The sequence below is a fragment of the Bemisia tabaci genome, chromosome 1 (genome assembly GCF_918797505.1).
Source record: "Bemisia tabaci chromosome 1, PGI_BMITA_v3".
Taxonomy (NCBI): Eukaryota; Metazoa; Arthropoda; class Insecta; order Hemiptera; family Aleyrodidae; genus Bemisia; species Bemisia tabaci.
Genome location: NC_092793.1, coordinates 80,909,404 through 80,928,611, shown reverse-complemented (window position 1 = coordinate 80,928,611; position 19,208 = coordinate 80,909,404). Strand labels below are relative to the sequence as shown.

At 39.1% G+C, this 19,208-nt stretch overlaps 1 protein-coding gene across 1 annotated transcript in view; it reads right to left on the bottom strand.

Moving 5' to 3' along the window:
• LOC109044017 (roundabout homolog 2) overlaps window positions 1-19,208 on the bottom strand; it is a 296,474-nt gene that overhangs the window by 7,165 nt on the left and 270,101 nt on the right. The window contains exons 3-12 of the mRNA XM_019061471.2: window positions 17,671-17,824; window positions 16,807-16,937; window positions 15,088-15,480; window positions 12,253-12,633; window positions 5,171-5,421; window positions 3,977-4,306; window positions 3,120-3,351; window positions 2,113-2,446; window positions 1,211-1,368; window positions 315-477 (exon numbers count right to left, since the gene is read on the bottom strand). Of these exons, the coding sequence (XP_018917016.2) occupies window positions 315-477; window positions 1,211-1,368; window positions 2,113-2,446; window positions 3,120-3,351; window positions 3,977-4,306; window positions 5,171-5,421; window positions 12,253-12,633; window positions 15,088-15,480; window positions 16,807-16,937; window positions 17,671-17,824 (2,527 nt within the window). The remainder of the gene's footprint in view (window positions 1-314; window positions 478-1,210; window positions 1,369-2,112; window positions 2,447-3,119; window positions 3,352-3,976; window positions 4,307-5,170; window positions 5,422-12,252; window positions 12,634-15,087; window positions 15,481-16,806; window positions 16,938-17,670; window positions 17,825-19,208) is intronic.

Genomic DNA, 19,208 nt, shown 5'->3' with positions numbered 1-19,208 from the left:
ATGAAAAAGTACTAAGACATTAAGGAGAGGACAAGAGAAGGTTTGCTATCAATTAATCTTCTCCATTAGTAGGATCTAATTTTTAATTCATAGGATAAATTAATTTAACTTAGGGCCAATTGTGCGAGTCTTACTTGCCAGGGCTGCACACGCTGTATGCACTTGAATGAGAACTCACTCTTAACCGGTTACATTACTGAAAATGGGCATCGAATCCTCATTGTGAAAGATTCAGTTAGGCTGGTACCTGGTAAGTACTACCTACAAGTACCTTGAATTTATTTTAAGAGTTTCAATTTTTAGGTATTTCTCACCATGAACTGTTAGAGGACTGCTGTGCGCCATCTATCCACAAAGAGCTGTCATGCTGAGGCAACAGAGCTGTGTGCGACAAAGGAGGAGAAATCGGATGCTGCAACCCTGTGCCAGATTTAGAGTTCAGTGGAGTTGCCAGCATGCCCACATTGGAACGAGAGTCTGAAATGGACAGTTAATAATAGAAACGAATTAATTTTTTAAAGAAAATGAGAGTGAAAAAGGTAAGAGAAAATCAAAGCAAAAGAATCAGACAAAAGGACAAAAAACTTGCGCTTCATGCAATTATTCTGGGTGGCGAACCCCTTCCCCCTCTCTATATGGCGCAAGAGTGCAGGGGGTCAAGATTAACAAAAGGTCCCCCTCTCCTATTAACAAAATATAATGATTAGAGATAGTGCAATTTTACTTCAGTCTATAATCCCAAAGAAACTAGATCCGAAAATCTCAAGTGAACCTTTAGAAAGGTTCCTCATTTCTATTTCTTTCGTTCAAATAATCAAATTCCCAAGTAGCAGAATTTCAAGATTGATAAAGTATGAATAAGTTATAATGTATTGTCTCTTTATTGCTATGAAACTTCTACTAAAAAGAAATTTTAATATTCATGTGAAATACAAACTTGCTATAAATAGTCATGCTTAATTTTTCAATACGAAATAGCTATTTAATTGCAATTTATCTCTATGAGATCGCTGCCTTTGACTATTTTCATCACCCACTTTTTTAATTTTCAATAGCTACTTAACTGCCATTTACCACTATATCGAATTCCTATTTTTGATAACTCAGCCACATGGGTTGGTAAACACAATGAGAAATATTCCCTGATTCGGAACATGATTGGAAAAACATTTTTCTGAGCCCAAGTAATGAAAAGGCAATACAATCTTACCAAGAGTAGTTTTCTTTGCCAATAACTGCCTTTTTCTCACAAACAGCATTGCACCAAAGAGAAGAGTCATTACTGCAACCATCGACCCCAGTAAGGCAATAAACCATGGAGCAGAAATCCACTCAACATCGGATTCTTCCCAATTTGGTGCATCATACCTAGAGGAGGAAATGTTGAAAATTGAAAACCAGTTATTAGATTTTCACATTTGAAAGTTATTATAGTATACAGCAAGTCATGAAAGATGTCATGTCGACATCTGCATGTAGGTACCGATTTAAATTTTTCATTACAAAAAAAAGGAGAACAAGGCTGCTTCAGTTTATTTATTGTTGTACCTAACTAAATGTAAGTAATTGGAAAACACACTTTCTAGCGGAAATTTATTGTACAGAAGCTATTTTTGCTGATTCTCCTAGATTTCAGCACAGTAAAAATTCAGACATTTAAAATTTTTGGACATTAGGTCCTATTTTTAAGTTAATACTTTTACCTCCATCATTATGCTGGATAAATCCTCTTTTGTAAATATACCACTTGATTACATCAAAGCAAGTTTCAATATAGAACTTGCATCAGATGAGTTGGCAGTTGTCTACTTCCTGTTTGCGAGTGACTGCGCAATAAATGCACAAAATTGACCAATAGCGATTGAGGATTGACCGAGTGCAATGACGGTAAGCTGCAACTGTATGCAGACACTGAAAACCAATACTCTCTGCTCAAGGGATATCGCAAAAGTCTACTGCATGTGACAGTCAGAAGTAATTAACAACTGCCAACTTATCTGGCGTGAGCTCTGCATTGATTTCTCCAAGAAAATTAAGTGCTCCATCAGATTTAGATTTACTTAAATTGCAATACAAATTCCAAAAGCTAATTTCAGGATAGGAAATACTTACATATGATAAATGTTATCAGTCAAAAGTAATCTCCGTGATGGATCCAACCTTAGGGACAATGGATTTGAGAAGGGGCCAGTTCCTTTGTTTGTAGCGGCAGCAATTGCAATGAAATATGTTGCCCCAGCAGTCAGATTAGTAAGCAGTAAGGAAGGTGATGCTGCATTTACAGAGACGTTGCTCAAGACTGTGTTGTTGGAGCCACCACGCACGACAACCTGGTATGATCGAATAACTCCATTGTGTGACGAGTCTGGAGGTTCTTTCCATTTCAAATACACCGAACTAGAGTTGAGGAGGAGAGGCTCCATATGAGTTGGAGGCTCTGATGGAACTATTGACAAAAAAAAAAGACATTTCAATCATGAAAGAAAAAAATTTTTAAAAATAAATAGAGGATAAAAAATTAAAATAAAAAACCGAAGCTAAAACTCACATGATCAAACAGTAAAAAGTTCTAACCTTAGGACAAGTTTTAAACGATTTTATTTTTCAAACAAGTAAGTTTAAACTTTTGACTTTTGTTTCATATCGTTTTAAGTACTGAGTTCTGATCCTTCAAATAAAACATTAAACCACATAAATTTAGAAAATAGGTACCTAATGGATACTTACAATAAGATTCCTGAATAATGCTAATTATGTTTGTAAAAACCCTTAAAAAACATTTGTAATCCTGCTTTTAGACCATAACTTTTTGAAATTTGTGATTCCTGATCTTTAGTTCAAGCAAATAATCTGACATCTTTTATAATTGTATGCAAATCCTGGCTAAAGATGACATTAGTCGAGTAATACTTTGCTTTTTGAGTTCTAGCATGCCTTGTCCCTTGATGTCAGAACCTTCTCTTACATTTAATCTCATGTACCTAGCTGCATCCTTGATGCATTTGATGATAGAACATTGGTACTCTTTCATTGGTGCACTTCCACGACTTAATACCCTGATGGCTTAGGAGAAAAAATAAGAAAAAAAACTATTCATTTGTTATATATTGAATACTTACCATCTTCCACCGTTCTAGCAATACGAGAATTAGAGGGTCTGCCATCAATGTGCTTGTGATAGGGAATCAAAAAGAATTCATATCTCTTGTATTTGGCTAAACCAGTGAAGAGGAATCCAGATCCGGAAGTTTCTCCGGCATGAAGAACAGTGCGCATGCTTGTAGATCTCAAGGCACCATCAAGACTGCGGGAGTAAATGTAGAAGCCCTCCACAAAATCTGAGTTCACCATCTGTTAGAGTTCAAATCAGAAAATACGTAAAACTTTGTGACTGAATTATAAACTCCTTGGAGGATTTGCCTCATAATCGTGCAAAAGGATATGAAGCAATTCGGCCGCAATCAATTCCTTTCCCCTTTTTTGGAATTTAGTAATGTAATAAAGGTTAATTGAGGAAATTATAATTTTTTATGATGCTCTATCTTATGATAAGTACTTAGGTACTTCATAAATATTTTCTTTTGTACCTATTTTATTGTATTGAGACTTTATCTTCAGAGGATGACTGACCGACCGTCATAATTTCAGGGAGAAAAAAAAATCGTGTGCGACTCATCTTTGTTCTGCCAAGAATAATTTCTGAAAATTTCATCAAAAAACGTCTGATAACACTTTCCTGAGCACAAAAGTAGGAGCAAAAATGTTGAAATACTAAGATCGATATGAGTGCGATCGAGATACTTATGGATTTATGTATTTCTGCAGTAGATATGTAACATTGCACGAACAAAGGCCTGTCAGTAACTATCTCTCTTTATGCATACATAAATAAATTATCATTTTATTTGTATACCTATTATTGTAATGTAAGTAAAAAATGGATTCTGTCCATTGTAAATATTTGGCTGCGCCTTACCTGCCAATTCAGTTTCACAGAGGTTGAACTGATTGGTTGAGCATTGATTAAATCAACAACATGGCCTCTAAACAAGGCCTTTTTGGCTTCCTTCAACTGTATTGCGACTGGGTCAAGTTCTTTGGTTTCTAATCCCGATGATAAAATGACAGTGTCAGAAAACGGAGACGGTGGAGATAAGCCATGTGAGTTCTCAGCCCGGACAAGAAATGAGTAACTTGCACCAGGAAGAAGATGATGTTGAGTGTACGTGTTACCAGTCAAACGGCGAGCAACAACAACCCATCCTCCATTTGTGACATTGGAATTTTCGCGGGCAAACATTTCGATCTATAAAATAAGAGGAATAATTATACTCAAAGAGTGAACCAAAATAAACCTTTTCAAACGCCAGACTTTTGAGATTATATTCATTTTAAGTAAAACTGAGGTAAGAAAATAACTGCACTTTTGGATTCTGGCCAAATTTAGGGCAGGAGATGAATAGTAGCTTTCACAGCTGATAGGTTCAAAATGAGAGGAGTAAGTATTGGTTGCATAGTTTTTTGAATGAGCATGTCTGGTATTTTGCAGATCTTGTGATGAAAATGTGCTTCAAGAAATATTAAACCTTGTACCCTGAGAACAAGGAAAATTTAAAACAAACTCAAAGTTTTTTGAAGTGACATTTACGGAGGGATCAATGACCTTGAAAGTTACATTTTAACATCTTGGTATTAGTCATCAACTGAAACTAATCAAATTTCCCAAATAATAAGTAATTTTAATTGGTCGAGTTGTGCACTATGAATGAAAATGGTTTCTGCAAAGAAAATGATCAGATGACTGCTGTAAGTATAGACACCGTTTAACATACATATATAGCATTAAAAGTTACTTAACTTTTTAAGAAAAATGAATCTTGAAACATTTTGAAAAGACTGTCATAAGCTGCCGTAAATGTAGGTGTCTTAGATGACACACTGCGATATACAGCTCGTTAATTCAGCCAATGTAGCACAAGAGCATAAAAAACTCCTGAAATACAGAGGCACGCAACAATCTATACGCAGATTCTCGTGAAAGACTTGAACGCACGGATACAACAGCAAAATCCTACTACTTTCGGCGCAATTGCTGTGGAGTTGGTGAATCCGAGAATTTGTTGTGAGAATCTTATTTACAACTAAAAAAAGGTACGACTGAATGTTTTACCTGGTAACCTATCAGAGACGAACCACCAACTTTATTACTTCGAGTCCAAGAAAGGGTGACAGTGGTTTCCGTTCTATTGACAATGACTGGTTTCGAGGGCGGACCCGGAAACGTGGATGGTTCTGAGGATCGGAAAAATGCTATATTTGGGTTTGTTGGAGTGTCCAATTTCAAACTCGCTGTCCAAGTGGCTTTCCCATTTCTTGATGAAGCGACGCAAGTGTACAAGCCACCGTCTCCCTTTTCCAAATCTAGAAAAATAAACAAAAATTAATACTGTGACGAATAGTAAAACTATGGGGGAAAAAAACATCAATAAAAAATGTACTCTTCTTCTTTGATAGACTTTCACAATGGGTTTGATGCAAAAGTCATTTCAAAACATTCTACACTGTCTTCCGAATCCCGTAATTCCATCGATTTACTCCCACTGCTGTCTTTTTTAAACCCGATCAATCTTACTCTTAGCTTCATAGCGCAGTTGCATTGCCAGAGACGTTTCATAGGGAAAGTTCAAGATAAAAACTTTCTTCGAGGAAAGGCGAGTGTAAAAGGTGAAAAATTCCTGAAAAATGGGAAAATGACCGCGAAAGAGGAATGACTTCAGGTTGACGTCGTCCACCGCGGTAGTGACACCCTTCCTTGGTGTCTTCCACCTTGCTTTCATCCAAGTTTCATCGTGCAAAAAATGTGTCCCACTGAGAGCTGACTGATGAAAACTAGGTGGAAAGAACCAAGGGTGTCGCTACCGCGGTGGATCACGTCATAAACCTAATTGTTCAAGGCGCGATCTCTCAGTTAATATTGAACTTAGAAAGTTACTCTTTGGACGGATATTCTTCTTCATAGCTGATCTACAAAAATCAAGCATCAAAACACGATTTTGTCACCAGCGTAACTCTCTCGCGCTGGGAAAAAACGCATTATGAACATTCGAGAGTTGCCAAATTTCCTCCAACGAAATGTTCATTTTTGCAGAGAGTCATAAATGTCCCCTCTTGAAATGAAACACCGCAATGGAGATACGTGGTTTCGCACTTCAGTCGGTGCGATACGGACAGCCATCAAGTTTAAAAAGTTGCATCAAGTCCTCGTCACCGCCGACCAACGCGTTTGTCGATCGAATCAATTACAGGTAGTATGAGCAGGGAGTTAAAACGCCTTCAATTTTTGGAACGCAATACGGACATCCGTCGAGGTTGTATAGTTGTATCAAGGCGCCGTAGCGAACGCGTCCCATTGTTTATCGTTACAGACGAATTTAAGTTGAGAGAGGCCAGTCATAACGCCTTTAATTTTATATATGTACATGCGTATTTTCGGGCAAAATGAGAGACGGCGTTTCTCCATTTGCGACGTTGCAGACTTCCTTAGAAATTTTATTTTTCTTTCGAGAAGCTGGTCAACGTAAAACTTAAATTCTCCATGATTTCCTCGTATTCGATAGCCGAAGATTTGGTTCAAAATTTAAAGTCGTAAATTTGGATTATTTCTCATGGAAGAGATGAATTAAGAGCGGTTTTCAAATAATTTATATCTGACTAAGAAGAAAATTCTCTGAAAACTTGAACTGAAAATTTTCACGAGTTTTCCTGAAAATTTGTATTTAATTAGATGAATTTTGGCAACTGACGAGGGCTCATACGGCGCTTATATTTTCCTCAGCACGGAAGAACAGACCCATTCCGCCATGCTCAGGAAGAACACCGTATGAGTTGAAATATGGCAATGCCGTAAGAGCAAAAATTAATACGATTCTCATCAGCTGAGTTTTTTTATAACCTCCGGTGCAATATAAGAAAAAGTCGATACACCGAACCGAGTGTTCTTATTTCGTAAATCCCTTATTTTTCCCTGCATCCCTACGGGTTATGGGCCCAGCACGTTTTTACTTGGTCCTTTGAAGCATTTATTTGAAAGTGAAGTGACTTTGAAGTGTTAATATGGACCTTAAGTCTAAAAAGAACATTAAACCATTTAATGGTGAAAAGTACAGCATATGGAAACTTCGAATTCGCGGGCTGTTAACGAAGAAAAATTTAATTGATGTGATTGATGGACCATCTAGTGAAAATAGTGAATCTAGTGACTGGCAGGCCAAAAATGTGCTAGCAAAAGCTATCGTGCTTGAAAATTTAGCAGATTCTCATCTGCATTTCGCAACTCCGGAGCGGACGGCTCAGGAGGTTATAAAAAGTTTGGATGACCTATATGAAAGAAAGAGTATTGCCGCTCAAATCGCCGTGAAAAAGCGATTATTTTCTCTGAAGTTTGACTCAGATACTGCTTTGATAAAGCATTTTATTAAATTCGATGATCTGCTCACCGAACTGCAAGCTGCCGGTGCAGTGCTAGAGGAATCAGACAAGATTGCTCACCTTCTTGTGACCCTCCCCCCGGCCTATAATGGTATCATCACAGCGATTGAAACATTGAGTGATGACAATTTAAGTGTCGCGTTCGTTAAAATAAAATTGTTAGATCACGAACTAAAATTAAAAACTGATCAATCTGACAACAGCGCGAAAATTCTCCAAGCAAGTGACAGTGCTACCAGTGCTCCTAAAGGAAAAAGACAATTCAGAAATTCTAAATTTGTGAAAAACTTTAGACAAAAACCAAAGCAAGCAAATCGAAATAATTTTAAAGCCTGTTATCACTGCGGCAGGAAAAATCATATGATCAAAGATTGTGTCTTTTACAAGAAAACTTTGAAATCAAAAACAACTCATCCTCAAAGCAAATGGAATGAGTCCGTCAATGTTTCTACCGAAAATGAAAAACATCAAAGTATTTCGACTGTCTCAAGTTTTGCATTCATGGCTCGGGAGAACTCGAATAGTTCGGACAGTGATGACAACCTAACCTTCATTCTGGATTCTGGAGCTTCGACTCACATCGTAAAAACGGAGAGTGCATTCAAAAGCTTCGTACATCTGAACCCTCCGATAAAAATATCAGTGGCTAAAAACGGAGCTCATATCTTTGCCTACAAGAAAGGAAATATTCCAGTGAGGATTGAACCAGGATTTGAAGGAGTCCTTAAAGACGTATTGTATTGTCCGGAAGTCCCGTACAATTTGCTGTCTGTAAGAAAAATTCAGGAAGCTGGATTTGATGTGATCTTCAATCAGCAAGGAGTAACAATAAAAAAGGGAAGTACGGTTGTAATGATCGGTAAGCCATTTAATAATTTATTCTCTGTGAACTTCATGATTGACAAAACAATGGCTTACAGTGCATCATTTTTTGATAAGTACAAATTATGGCACGAAAGATTAGGTCACATAAGTAAAGCTAAATTTTTAGAGTTAAAGAGGTATCAGCTTATTGATGACGTAGATCAAATTGAAAATGTTATGCCGAGCGAAAATTTATGTGAAGCTTGTATTAGTGGTAAGCAAACAAAATTGCCATTTCAAAATTCTAAGGATAAAACGTATGTGCGAAGACCGCTCTTCATCGTGCATTCGGATGTATCAGGTCCTATCACTCCTCCGACTCATTTAAATCAAAATTATTTTGTGATTTTTGTAGATGAATTCACGCATTATTGCGTCACATACCTGATTCAACACAAATCAGATGTTTTCTCTGTTTTTAAAGATTTTGTTGCAAAGAGTGAAGCTCATTTTAACTTAAAATTAGTTAATCTATATTCCGATAATGGTGGCGAATATTTTTCTAATGAGATGAAACAGTTTTGTGTGCAAAGAGGCATCACGTATCACCCTACGATCCCGCGAACCCCACAGCAAAACGGAGTGTCAGAGCGTATGATAAGATCGATTACAGAGCGAGCTCGTGCAATGCTTAGTGGAGCTAAGTTGAACTTAGTATTTTGGGGAGAAGCTGTTCTTACAGCAACATATCTTGTAAACTTATCGCCAACGAGGGCCTTGAGTTCAGCTGTGACTCCATATGAAGCATGGCACAATAGAAAGCCGCAAATAAAATTTCTGAAAGTGTTTGGATCTACAGTCTATGTTCATAATGACACTAGAAAAAGGAAATTTGATGAAAAATCCTTTAAAGGCATTTTAGTTGGTTATGAACCAAATGGGTATAAAGTGTGGGATGCGGAGAAGAAAATATTTGTCAGAGTTAGAAATGTAATTGTCGATGAAACAAATTACTTAGAATCCAGACCTGCGTTAAAGTGCTCTGTGGATACAGAGAGTGAGAAAATAACTGATGCATCTGACTGTACGTCAAAATCAGAACTGAGAACTCAAGAGGGAACTGATGCAACTGACTGTGCGTCAACATCAGAACTGAGAACTCAAGAAGGAACTGATGCATCTGACTGTAAGTCAAAATCAGACCTGCATAAAGAACTTGAGATAAAGAAAAGCGCAGAACAGGATTATAACTCTAGTAAAGACAAAAAGGGAGATGCGAGAATCTATGTAGAGATGGATAAAAACTGTGTTTTGAAGCCCCAAAATCGTGAGAATGAGTTTTTTGGGTCAAGGAGGAGTGATCTAAATGAACTTGATGAATTCATTTTAAATGCACAATCCATTGACTGTGATGTACCCAAGACTTTTAATGAAGTTGAGAATAGAGCTGATAAAATTCAATGGCAACAGGCTATTAAAGAGGAGCTTGACTCTCTCGAATTCAACAAGACTTGGAGTCTTGTACCAAAGCCTGAGGATAAAAATATTGTTGATTGTAAATGGATTTTTACAATTAAGAAGGATGAATTTGGGAAACCTAAAAAACATAAAGCGCGGTTAGTTGCTCGTGGTTTCAGTCAAAAATATGCTGAAGACTATGATGAAACTTTTGCTCCTGTCACTCGAATAGCGAGTTTCAGAATTCTGGTGGCTTTTGCCAACCAATTTGATTTGCTAATTCATCAAATGGATGTAAAAACAGCTTTTCTAAATGGAACTTTGAGAGAGGAAATTTATATGAGAATTCCTGAGGGAGTTTTAAGTGATGGTAATCAAGTGTGCAAGCTCAATAAATCTTTATACGGTCTAAAACAAGCTGCTAGATGCTGGTTTGAGACTTTTGATGTGAAGCTCATTAAAGCAGGGTTTAAAACTTCACCTGCTGATCGGTGTGTTTATTTTTTGGACAAAGGAAGTGTTGATAAAAACATTTATGTTGTTTTGTACGTTGATGATGTCGTAATTATTTGCAAAGATATGGAAACAATGAATAATTTTAAACGATATTTGATGAGTGAATTTCGTATGGTGGACCTTGGAAATATTAGATTATTTCTGGGAATTAGAGTTGAGAGATGCGATGGGATTTTAACTTTGAGTCAATGTGCTTATATTGATACAGTTTTGAAGAAGTTTAATATGACTGATTGTAATGCCGTTGACACCCCACTTCCAAGTAAATTAGATTTTGTAGAACTTAATTCAGTTGAAGCGAACGAAGCACCCTCTCAGAACCTCATTGGGTGTTTGATGTACATAATGATATGCACAAGACCTGATTTGTGCGCTGCAATAAGTATTTTATGCAGATATACTAGCAAGAACAATAAGATCTTGTGGCAGTACTTGAAAAGGGTGTTACGATACTTAAAAGGCTCTAGGAATTTGAAATTGACCTATACAAAGAAACTTGATTTTACGGATATCTTGAGTGGTCACTGTGATTCTGATTGGGCAACAGATGAAACGATAGAAAGAGCACGACAGGCTTCCTATTTCAGTTATTTGAGAACTGTACCATTTGTTGGAATACCAAAAAGCAAAACTCTGTGGCTGCCTCATCCACTGAAGCAGAGTATATGGCGCTTTTTGAAGCTGTCAGGGAAGCTCTATGGTTGAAATCGTTTCTGAGTAGTGTTAATATGACTGCAATAACTCCCATTTCAATTTATGAAGACAACACCGGTTGTATAAGTATTGCGAAAAATCCTAGTAGCCACAAAAGATCAAAACATATAGATGTAAAGTATCATTTTTCTAGAGAACAGGTAGAAAAAGGGCTAATAAATGTGAAATATGTTCCAACAGGTGATCAGCTAGCCGATTTACTGACCAAGCCGTTATCCACCACAAAATTCAAGCGATTAAGACCAAGGCTGGGTCTTCAAAATTAGCAAATCAAAATCAGCAAGTCAAAATTCAAGTGGACTCGTCAAATATTCAAAATTCTAAACCTGTGTCAAAATTCAAGTGGACTCGTCAAAATTCAAGTAGATTCGTCAAAATTCAAGTGAACTGGTCAAAATTCAAGTGGATTCAAAATTCACAAATTGTTAAAAATTTTAAGTCAAAATGTGTCATAATTCAAGTCAAAATTCTAAATTTGTTTGCAATTTTTCGGTCTGGTGAGGTTTTTCTGGGTTTCCCTCATCCGTTGCAACAAATGTTGGACCTGCATGTTTTCCCAGTGAGCATTCATTAATAATGAAATTAATTTTTGAGGAGGCGAGTTGAAATATGGCAATGCCGTAAGAGCAAAAATTAATACGATTCTCATCAGCTGAGTTTTTTTATAACCTCCGGTGCAATATAAGAAAAAGTCGATACACCGAACCGAGTGTTCTTATTTCGTAAATCCCTTATTTTTCCCTGCATCCCTACGGTATGAACATTCGAGTATTGCCAAATTTCCTTCGATAAAACGTTTATTTACGAGGAAAGTTATGTATCGACATTTTTAGGAACTTTAGGTAGGTGAAATTGCGAACAAAATCACCAGAAAAATGTGAGGGAAAATATTCATAAGTTTATCAGGAAAGTCGTGATTTATCGAAGGAAATTTGGCAAAACCTGAAGGTTCATACGGCGTTTTTCCTTAGCACGGGAGAACTGGACCGCGTTAAACAGAAAGGAACCAAGCCATATCAGCTGTTGCCAACTTTAATTTGGCAATTCAATTTTTTACATGAAAACGGTTATGCAGATTTTCGTGCAAATTTTGGTGAATTTTCTCCATAGTACGAAGCTAATTCCTTAAAATTTTCAAAGAAATCCACACAGACTTTCTCTCGTAAAAAATAATATTGCCCGGTTAAATTGGGCAATAGCTGATGTGGATTGGTTCCTTTCTGTTAAACGCGGTCCAACTGAGCCATTGGGATGCAGAGAGATGAAGCTTACCTTTGATGGAGAGAGTGCCAGCCTCGGTGACGTTGACCTTGTTGGCGATGGGCATGATGGAGATGCCGTCCTTGTACCAGGAGATGAGGGGCTGCGGGTTTCCGGCCGCCTGGCAGGGGAACGTGGCGCTGGACTTGAAGGGGAGCGTTTGGTTGGCCGGGCCGTGGACGATGATCGGCGGCTGGTGGTCGTCCGGGCTGGCCACCGTCAGCGTCGACTGCCACACGTCCGAGCCCACCTGGTTCACCGCCGAGCAGACCACCACCTTCCCGGAGTCGCTCTCGCTCACGTTGTGCACCGTCAGGATCGTGTGCCCTTCCGACGTCGCCTCCGCTTCGAACCGCTCGAATACGTCGCCCGGGTAAATCAAAGTCTTGTACCCTGAAAGAAAAGTTCCATCGTTAGAGGTCCCCTCGGGGTTTTCTCCATTTCAGTTTCAAACGAGCCGGCCAGCGGGGCGATTATTGAAACTAATAGACAAAGCTATGGACAAAGACGACAAAAGGGATTTGGAGGGATCCTAATGGTGGAAGCGGGTGGTGGCGATGGACATAGCAGGTAGGTAATGGACTAACTAACGGCAACCCACGAGAAACCTGACAGTTAGTCCATCATTTTCTTCCATAGTCTATGAAAGCCAATCATGCCAACCAATAGGATCGCTCTATACTCCCTATGTCTTCTTTGTCTATCGCTTTGTCTATCAGTTTCAATAATCGGCCCGCAGCGGGCTGATTATTGGAATTTATAGACAAAGCGATGGACAAAGAAGACATAAGGAGCATAGAGCGATCCTATTGGTTGAAATGGGTGGTTCTTATAGACTGAGGGAGTAGATGATGGACTAAGTGTCGGGTCTTTCGTGGGTTGCCGTCAGTTAGTCTACTACCTACCTCCTATGTCCATTGTCACCACCCGCTTCCACCAATAGGATCCCTCGACATCCCTTTTGTCGTCTTTGTCTATAGCTTTGTTTATCAGTTTCAATAATCGACTCGCAGGTTGGCCTAGTGGTCAGCGCGTCTGAATTTAGGTCAATGGGTCCCGGGTTCGAATCCCAGTGGTGGCTACAAAAATTTCAAGGAACTGGCGAGTGGACCTACAGAAACAGATTCCACTCGGCCTTAATTCCTAAAAATTTGAAAGCCTGGAGCATGGATGTGCACTAACCCTAACCCGCTGCTCATTCAAGGTTGCAGAATCCTCAAATGAATTAAAGATCTCAATTAACTTACCCCCCCCCCCCCCCCCCCCCAAAAAAAAAAAAAAATAAAATAATCAAACAAATTATCACGACCGGGAGGAATAGGCGAATGAGGCCTTGCATATGTCAGGGTTCCGCGTTTTCGGTACTTAGACGTATTAAATTAAATTCCGCGAGGAACACGATGATTTTCTCTGAAACGAATTTAATAAAAGCTCTCAAAGTTGAGGCTTAAGAGTTAATGGAGGGGATATCCTAAGATATCCTAAGGGTCCACCTCTACATCTAGGCAAACTCTCCATGCAAGCAAATACATCAGCTAGCTTGCCGTGTTTTCAGTTTCGGAATGTCCAAACAAAGTAGCAACCCTGTTGTTAAATTTGCATGAAAAGTTTGACTGGATATAGAGGTGGATTCTCAGGATAGCGCGGGATTACCGCCTCAACTTCGAGAGCTTTTTTGAGCTTGAAAGTTCGTTTCAGAGAAAACTAGTGGCACCATTGTGTTTCTCTCGAAATTTTACACAAGTTAAAGAACTTAAATCGCAAATCCCCCACACATGCAAGAGCTCCATTTAGCATTCTCGTACTTGGAACAGCAGATGAGATATTAATACTACTCAAATCTACGTTTTTTGGAGCTGCAGGCTTCAAACCGCTATAATTTCAGTTTTGTGTGACATTTTTAATGTTATTTTTCCCAAAAAAGGTAATACGATATGACATAATATCGATGAGCAGAGTAAGAAACCATTTATCTAGTCTTTGCGAAGTTCCAAAATCTCCGCTCTGCCTTTATTTTTTCGGAGAGAAATTTGTCAAAATTATAGCTTGAAATTTACACAGAATATTCCTCTGACAGAAAAAAAACCGAGGAGGTTTTCAAGAGATTATGTTAACTAGTTTCCTAAGAATAATTCAAGTACGACAGGAAATCTTGAGCGTCGAGAACTGAGATACGTGGTTTCGCACTTTTGCTATCAATTTGACATGACATGTTATAAGCCTGTGTCACACTATCAAAATACTCCATCAAAATGTCAAGGTCAAGTGCTGTGATTGATTCAAGTCATCGAATAAGCCAATCGCAACACCTGAGCTTGATATTTTGATGGAGTATTTTGATAGTGTGACACAGGCTAATATGATAAAAATTAAATTGTTGACTGTGGTGGAGTTTGAAAAAGAAAACGAAAAATAAGGCGGGAAAAGCACTAGAGTACCTGTATAGCGAGAGTATAGACAGATGTAAAACTCCGAAAATTCATCAGGCCTTCACCGATGCCTCCGTGAATAAAGTTAGGGCCCAGAAATGCAGCCAACCGATGAATTTCAAAAGTCCAGAGTGATTTACAAATACAATTGTTACGAACTGTTGTTTCTAAAGCATGTGATTGGCTTACTTTTTGCATAATTTTACTTATTTTTGCGAAAGAACGCTCATTTATGTACATTCTTGGCCATCTTGGCTAGAATTGAAATCTGTAGGCTGGCAGTGAAATTTCGTGGGTTAGAAGTTGCTCAGAAGGGTGGCTGCACTTTTGGGCCCTAAGCTCTCCATCAAGCGATCTGTCCATACTCTTGCTATAAATGTACTCTAAAAAGCAGTAGATGGTAGGGAGGATGTCTGACCTTGGATGGACCAGAAGACGGAGGGCCTGGGGTTGCCGGCGACGGCGCAGACGAAGATGGCGTCCCTGTCGCGCTCGATGGTGATGTGGTCGGGGGGCTTCTCGACGAGCTTCGGGGGGGAGTGGACGACGAGGGTGGCGCTGGCCGTGACGGAGCCGACCGAGTTGTCGGCCAGGCAGGAGTACTCGCCCTCGTCCTCGGGCGCCACGTCCCGCAGCCGCAGGCTCCGGTCCTCCAGGATGAGGACCCGACTCAGCGGCATGTTCCCGCCGCCGGCCGAGCGCTTCCACAGGACGTCCGGCAGCGGGTCCCCGCCCACGTTGCACTGGAACTCCACCGTCCCCCCCGCCAGCACCGTCTCGTCCTTCGGGCCCCGGATCAAATACGGCTTCACTGAAATCAAAATCGCTCACTTTAAACGGAGATAATCACACACTGAAAAAAAAATCTCGGTGTATTTACTAAGAAAAGGGTAAAATTACCAAGAATTCAGGGTTCTATTTGATCCCAGTTTTTTCTTGGTAAAATTACCATTTATGGAATTGGTAATTCTACCGAGAAATTTCGGTAAAATTATCGAACTCTCTCGGTAATTTTACTGGACCTTGATAAAAACGCCAATATTTTTTATCGACTGTGGTAGAATTACCGAAATAAAATAGCAAAGTTACCGGGAATTGGTTACCAATAAAAGTGGTATTCTTACCAGAAAAAAACAGTAAAAATACAGGTTATTAGGTAAGCTTACCGGTCTGTCTTGGTAAAATTACCAATAATTGGTAAAAAAGTGAGATGGTAAAGGTACCAACGGACCTAGGTAAAAACGCCGAGAATTTTTGTGAGTGCTGAAGAAAAAGTATGACGTGATATCTACTAAAAGTTTACTTGATTTTTTACACAGTGACACTATTTAGTGGAATAACCAGAAGGATAGCAGCATTCACTAGAACTCTGGTCATACTTACCATAGTATGTTAAGTGCTAACATTGAATCTTATGTCCATTACTATACTCGTATCATATATCAGAGTACGATAGAATCTACCACATTTTTTTTTCTGTGTTCCGAAGAGGATGGACACAGAAAGTCTTGCAAGAAATATGAGGGAGCGTCAAGTTCCAGAGAGACTGTCGGAGGACAGGGGTTCTGTGGCGCCGGCTAAGTGTCGCAGAGCGCCAGAGAGCGCTGCCAAAGCAAGAAGGGGTCCGAAAAGTACCAATCGGCCGGACATTTCACAGGATCCAGAATTTTTCCTCACTTACTTCCCAAATATTTCCTAACTTTCCCACATTTTCAAAGTGATTTATTTTTTTTTTCTCTCTCTCTCTCTCTCTCTCTCCCATCTCTCTCTCTCCCTCTCCCATCTCTCTCTCTCTCCCATCTCTCTCTCTCTCCCCCTCCCCCTCCATCACTCCCTTTTCCCCTATCTCCCTTCTTCTTCGTGGATTCGGACTTCAACCGTCGGAATATTGTGAATAATGGAATGATACAACTATTTTAGCTTCCATGTGTTGCACAGTATCATTCTCAATTGAAGGCGTTTTTCGAGTCGAATTTCTTGTTTTTCTTTTAAAGGTTTTCCTGAATGATACAAACTGTTCGAGTCATAAAATCTCTGGTAATTTGAATATATTTCATGAGATTTTCAAGTGAGAAGACAAAACCCGTTCAATGGGTGACAGAACTTTAATGAAGTAAGACGATGAAAAAATATTTACCGTGAACATCTAGCATCGCGGGGGTTGATTCTCTGGCACCGACCACATTCTTTGCAATGCACTGGTAGCGTCCTTCGTCAATTTTTCTTGCATCTTGAATCGCTAAATTGCCACCGTCGACCAATCGATACCTGCAAAAATTACAAAAGGAAAATAGACCAATTAATAATTCGAGGATCCCTGTGATGGCAGTTCATGACCCTTTTACGTCGCGGAATATCCGAAATAAGACGTAAATGTCACATAAAGTTATAGTTTTTCGCATGCATTTTTTTCTTTTTTTTTAATTCTTTTCTTTTTGCTACTTTTCAGACGAGGGAGCTATTTGTATTTTGATTGCTGTTAATTCATTGAAAAGCTAAAAAGATGAAGACAAAATATCCATAAATATTGAGAACTTTTTATTGCATTTTTTTGTATTTTGGCGCTTATAGGGCGCAGAGCGCGTTGGCACAGAGGTACCCATTGAGCATAGAGAAAAAAAAGATGTAGTCGCATCTTGAGGAATGTTCACCCCATGACGTAGGTCGGTACAATATAGAGTGGATATTCCAGCAAAATCCAAAATTCGAGGAATGAAAAACGGACCATAAGGTCCGTTTTTTGCTTCCATGAACTTACAATATAATTTCGAAAACTTTATATAGAATGACTTTTTTCCATAAACGGCACCGTCTCCAAGAAAATCGATGATAGAAATGCCCGTATCGACAAAATCCAAGATGCCCGCAATGCGACCATCTCCTTCTTTTTCTCTATGCCCATCGAGAGATGGGCTGAAGTTTGTCGAACATTGGAACATAAAGGATGAATTATCAAGAGATTATTACATTACTTGATAATGAATGACGCCTTAGTACAAACCTCTTGTTAACGTTAAAGTCAATAAATTGATTGTTTTTCTTCCACTGGACGGTGGGTTCCGGGTGACCTTTGGGTGGACCGCATTCCAGCAGAGCCGTTTCTCCGGCTGCAACTCTCGTATTTGCCGGCTCAGCTCTGAACTCATCCCGCAGAACTGTAACAAAGAAGAAAACAAGATTTTAAAAAAAGTGATGTAAGTCGCGTATTAAAGAAAATGAGCCACTAAACAGAATAAGAAATAGAATACCAGAAGAACCATACACCAACCTACAGCACCATAGAATATATTTTCTCATTAAAATTTGTCGTAAAACAAGGTGAACGCAGATAACTTTCAAATGCCAATCATGAGCGTGTAAAATTAACGTTTTCTGCATTCGTCAGGTCAAACATTCCGCAGCCAAAAAAACCAAAGTCTACTAAAGTCTAATCGGTCACAATGATAATTGAATTACAATTTACAATGAAGAAGTACAATTTGTGGCTCATCCGTAAAAATCCTTTTCTTACGTTGATGAAGTTTGGTAATGGTGTAGTAATGGTGTGAAGTAGTTGCTTCAGACGCCGTGTCACGCTGCGGCGAGGCGAGGCGGGCAGAGAGCGCGAAACGCGCATTGGCGCCTACAAACCTAACAGGGATACTTCACGCATTGCGCAATGAGTGAAGTATCCCTGGTAGGTTTGTAGGCGTCAGTGCGTCGCCGCTCCGCTTTGTGTTATGCTCTAATATATAATCTTGCAGAGTCAGCGTTTTTCAACTCATGATTTTGAAATGTTTGCTCACTCTATGTGGACTATTCTCATTTTAATTGATGAGAAAAAATATGTTTTAAAGGAAAATATAATGTGTGTTTTGTAAATATTAAGGTAGTTCCGTATCAAACTTAATGATTTCCAAAGCACACGAATTTCTACACAATTTCTTATAGCCTCTTATAGCCGATGGCGATAAAGTGTAAAGCCCGGCGATAGGAACTATAGCCCGACTGTATACTTTTTTATAGCTTCGTATACCCGGCTATATGATTTGCTCCACTTTCTACAGTCAGCTATATGATTTTCAACAGCCATCTTTAGTCGGCTATAAGAACTCCTATGGTATTTTGAAACGCAGCTCCTATCGCCAATTTTTACCAGGGTATGGCGGGAAAAAAGTTCAAACTGATTTTTTAACGCTTAAAAATTGGAATTTGGGAGCAAATTTTTCACAGAATATGCTCGAAGACTAGTTTTACTTGGAATAATTAAATCTCAATTTTTTCAAAAACTGCACTTATGCACCTTGTCCTCCAAGCCCCTCAACTCCCCTTTTCGCTCTGGCTGAAGATTGCAACAGGCGCTCTCTGCAAACCAACGCGAAGGGCCTTATAGGGGGATGTGATAAAGCGGTAGGTTGCCGACGAGGACTGGAAGCCACAGCTCGGAATGTTCGATACTTTTATGCCAAGTCTGAGACTATGAGACGGCCAATGGACCACTAGACAAGGTACGAATTTAAGCAATCTGATACATGTTTCTTGATCAAAATTTCACGTAAA